This window comes from Sorex araneus, chromosome 2 (assembly GCF_027595985.1).
Source record: "Sorex araneus isolate mSorAra2 chromosome 2, mSorAra2.pri, whole genome shotgun sequence".
In the NCBI taxonomy this organism is placed as follows: Eukaryota; Metazoa; Chordata; class Mammalia; order Eulipotyphla; family Soricidae; genus Sorex; species Sorex araneus.
In genome coordinates this window covers 263,469,040-263,473,087 of record NC_073303.1, presented here as the reverse complement: position 1 = coordinate 263,473,087, position 4,048 = coordinate 263,469,040, and the positions used below count along the sequence as shown (strand labels likewise).

The following is a 4,048-nucleotide window of genomic DNA, read 5'->3' as shown; positions in this document are numbered from 1 at the left end:
TCATTTTGGGTCAAACCTAGAAATGCAGAGCAGTTACTCCTGGCTCTGCAGTCAGAAATTTCCCCTGGTGGTGCTCAAGGGACCATATGGGATGCTGCAAATCGAACTCGGGTCAGCTACGTGCAAGCCAAACGCCCTACCCAATATGCTATTGCTCTAGCCTCCCGTCAGTAAAATTTTTGAATATTGCTTATTAAGCATAATCCAAGAGAAAGACAAAAATCTGTATGAAAACAACAACATTCATCGTTTTCTCTTGAGATTTGATGCTCACTTCATCCTGAGACAGTGCCAAGACCCTGTCATCTGAGAAATAGGTTCAGTTGGGCAGAGACCCAGGCCAGGACAGAGGAAAGGAGGACACCTGTGTCTGTTCCCCAGCAGTCTTGCTGCAGGACTAGCTGTGTGGGACAGGGATTCCTGTTGGGTAGAGCACCAGGGTGGTTTTCATGAGCACTCTTGTCTGTCCTCATGCCTGCTGCCTCTTGCTGACACCCTCTTCCTCAGAGTGTAGCCATGTGAACTGTGTGAGTAGCTGGGCATACAGCCTCTCCTCCCAGGAGGTTTATTTGATATATTAAAGCAAAAAAGTACACACTAAGCTTCAAAAGTTAGCAGTGACTTCTTTTTCTACACTCAGCAATGTTCAAACTTCCTCCTGGCTTGGTTCTCCAGGATCTCTTCTGTGGGACTTGGGGGACCATACAGGGTCCTGGGGATTGAACCTGAGTTGACTGCATGCAAGGCAAGTACCGTACCCTATGTACTATCTCTCCAGCGCTTTTTTTATTCTTATGAAATTTGTCCTAAGAGGAATTTCTTTGTTTTGAAGTCCAAGTTAAAATAAAAATGAGAAGGTATTCTGGATTTCCAAAATTGTTCCATATATTTCTGGAGCGATAGCACAGCGGGTAGGGCATTTTCCTTGCATGCAGCCGACCCGGGTTCGGTTCATCCGTTCCTCTCGGAGAGCCCGGGAAGCTACTGAGAGTTTCCCGCCCAAGTGGCAGAGCCTGGCAAGCTACTTGTGGTGTATTTGATATGCCAAAAACGGTAATAAATCTCACAATGGAAATGTTACTGGTGCCTGCTTGAGCAAATCAATAAACAACGTGATGAAAATGACAGTGCTACAGTACTACAGTTCCATATATTTATTTATAAAAATGATGATCATGATGTAGATAAAATTGATGAACTAAGTTCATGAGTGCATATCTGTTTAATTTAATTTTTGTATTTTTGGGCCACATATGGTGCTATTAAGGGCTTACTCCTAGGTTACATTGGTGACCTAAGGATCACTTTTGGTGTTGCTAGGGATAGACTCAGAACTGGGATAGGCTTTAGAGAGGTAGTACATCTTGTAAGGTGCTTTGATTGAGCCAGGTTTGTTTCTTGGAACACCATAAGGTACTTGGAGCATTGCCAGGACTGGTTCCTGAGTGCAGAGCCAGGCATAACCTCTGAGCATTGCATTGTATTTTGTATTTGGCCAGGTGTGACCGAAATACAGAAGAACTAAAACAATCGGGAATCACTTATATGCAAGGCAAGCGTCTAAGCCTCTGTACTATCTCCACAGCCCCTTGAGTCAATTTAAAAGTATTTTAAAGGACTGGAGCCAAGGTACAGCAGGTAGGGCATTTCACCTAGATTTTATTCCCGCATCCTATATGGTCCTCTCAGCACTTGCAGGAATAAATTCTGATTGCAGAGCCAGGATAACTCTTGAGTACTGCTAGGCATGACCCCAACTGCAACAACAAAACAAAAACTATGTATATATATGTAAATATATATATACATATTTATGTATCACTTTATCACTGTATCACTGTCATCCCAATTTTCTCGAGTGGGTACCAGTAACGTCTCCATTCGTTCTAGCCCTGAGATTTTAGCATTCTCTCTTTATTCATTCTTTCCAGCAGTGCCACATTAGAAACTCTTTCAGGGTAAGGGGAATGAAACCCATCATTGTTACTGTGTTTGGCATATCGAATACAAAACGGAGAGCCTGCCAGGCTCTGTCGTGTGGGCAGGATGCTCTCGGTACCTTGCAAGGTTCTATGAGAGGGAGAACTATGCTATAAGAGGTCTTATATAAAACAACTTCTGGGAGCATTGTTTATAAAACAACTTGATGAACTAAGTTCATGATTGGACCTTGGGTGTTGCTGGAATTACAGGGTGCCAGGGGGAGTTTGTGGGTGTGGCTACAAAACGACTGGAAAATGGAGGGTCTATGTGGAGGAGGCCCAGTCCCGATCTAGCAGGCTTGGAAATGTCAGCCTTGGGTCCCGTACACCTGGGTTTCTCTGTCAGTTCCTCCAAATATGTGGAGAGAGTCCTTGAGCGTGGCTGTGGCTGAGTTCCAGAGGTCTTCGGCTGGTGGGGCTCTGCTCGGGACGGGGATGGAAACTAAACAAGCCGTGCTCCAAGCGGCCTCCGTGAAGACAGCCAGGTGTGGGGGCAAAAGATTCATATATGTATATATGAGTTATTGTAATTAGATTATATGTTATGATAATGTTAGCATTCATGGTTTTGAGTTTAGATTTGGATCGTATGAGCATAAGTGCAACTTTTTATAGATATATAAGAAAAATATTTCTAGACACCTTTATTTGAGGTTCAAAAGTATGTCGTGATTTAAGTAATAAAAATGAGATTGCTTTCTGATTTTATCTGGTACAATGATACAGAGACTGTGCCCCTTGCTTTTGCAACTGTCTGCAAGACACAGGTAGGCTGAAGAGGATGGCATGGCAGGGCAACCACACTTCAGAGAGTGATTTCATCCTCCTGGATCTGTTTCACGGCACCCCAGTTCCCCGGGTCCTCGTGGCACTCACCTTGGTGGATCTTCTGGTCGCCCTGCTTGGCAACTCCACAATCCTCCTCCTCATCTGGGCTGACCCTCTTCTCCACAACCCCATGTACTTCCTGCTCAGCCAGCTCTCCCTCATGGATCTCTTGTATATCTGCACTTTTGTCCCCAAGATGGTCCTGGTCTTTCTCTCAGGGGATCGCCGCATCTCCTTCATAGGGTGCAGCTTTCAGATGTTCCTCTTCACCACGCTGGCTGGATCAGAGTGTCTTTTGCTGGCTGTGATGGCGTATGATCGGTACATGGCCATCTGCCAGCCACTGCGCTATCCCATCCTCATGCGCCCCAGGGTATGCGTGGTGCTGGTACTTGTGACCTGGCTGGGGTCCCTGCTCAATGCTATGATCCATGTGATCTACACTCTGAATCTCCCTTACTGTGGCTCCCGAGAAATCCATCATTTCCTTTGTGAGATCCCAGCTCTCCTGAAAGTAGTCTGTGTGGACACCTCCCAGTATGAAAAGGGTGTTTTTGTGAGTGGGGTGATTTTTCTCCTCCCTCCCATCTCAGCTATTCTGGGCTCCTATGGCAGCATACTGTCCACCGTACTGGGCATGGGGTCAAGGCAGGGACTCAGGAAAGCCTTAACTACGTGCTCTTCTCACGTGATTGTGGTGTCCCTCTTCTATGGTGCTGCCATCATCAAGTACATTGTGCCAAAGTCCTACCACACCCCTGAGCAGGAGGAATTGGTCTCTATCTTTTACACCATTATAACGCCCATGCTCAACCCTCTCATCTATAGCCTGCGGAACAAGGATGTTGCTAGAGCTTTCTGGAAAGTTCTTGGAAAATGAGGACTCTGGAGTGTTTCAGTTTATAATATCAACCAAGGGAACTGTCCATTATTTTCTAATGAAATTTAACGTGTATATATCTTGACATAGTCATGTATTTCAGATACCAGATATTTTCAGAAATATAATAAGTATGTTTACAAATCTCATAAAAATCAATGCTTATTTTTAGAGCACAATATTAATCCTGTAACCTTTGTGACTAATGGTAGTAAATGGTAAATTGACTAATTTCTTACATATGCCTTTATTGTTGCGACTGTCATCTTTAAGTCTTAAGAATATTTAGATCTTCAGAAGGAAGATCTTCTAGTGTGTATTCACAATTGCCCTAGTGCAATTATTGTTCTTTGGAATT

The 4,048-nt window shown here is 44.3% G+C and overlaps 1 protein-coding gene across 1 annotated transcript; it reads left to right on the top strand.

Annotated features, from left to right (window-relative positions):
- The first annotated feature begins 2,763 nt into the window (after positions 1-2,763).
- On the top strand, positions 2,764-3,690 carry LOC101546476 (olfactory receptor 2M2-like). Its single transcript, XM_004611621.2, has one exon. It carries the CDS (start codon positions 2,764-2,766, stop codon positions 3,688-3,690), a length of 927 nt encoding a protein of 308 aa, XP_004611678.1.
- The last annotated feature ends 358 nt before the right edge of the window (positions 3,691-4,048 follow it).

Excerpts from the sequence above, each read along its gene's own strand:
- LOC101546476 (XM_004611621.2), top strand. The coding sequence starts at position 2,764 with ATGGCATGGCAGGGCAACCACACTTCAGAGAGTGATTTCATCCTCCTG.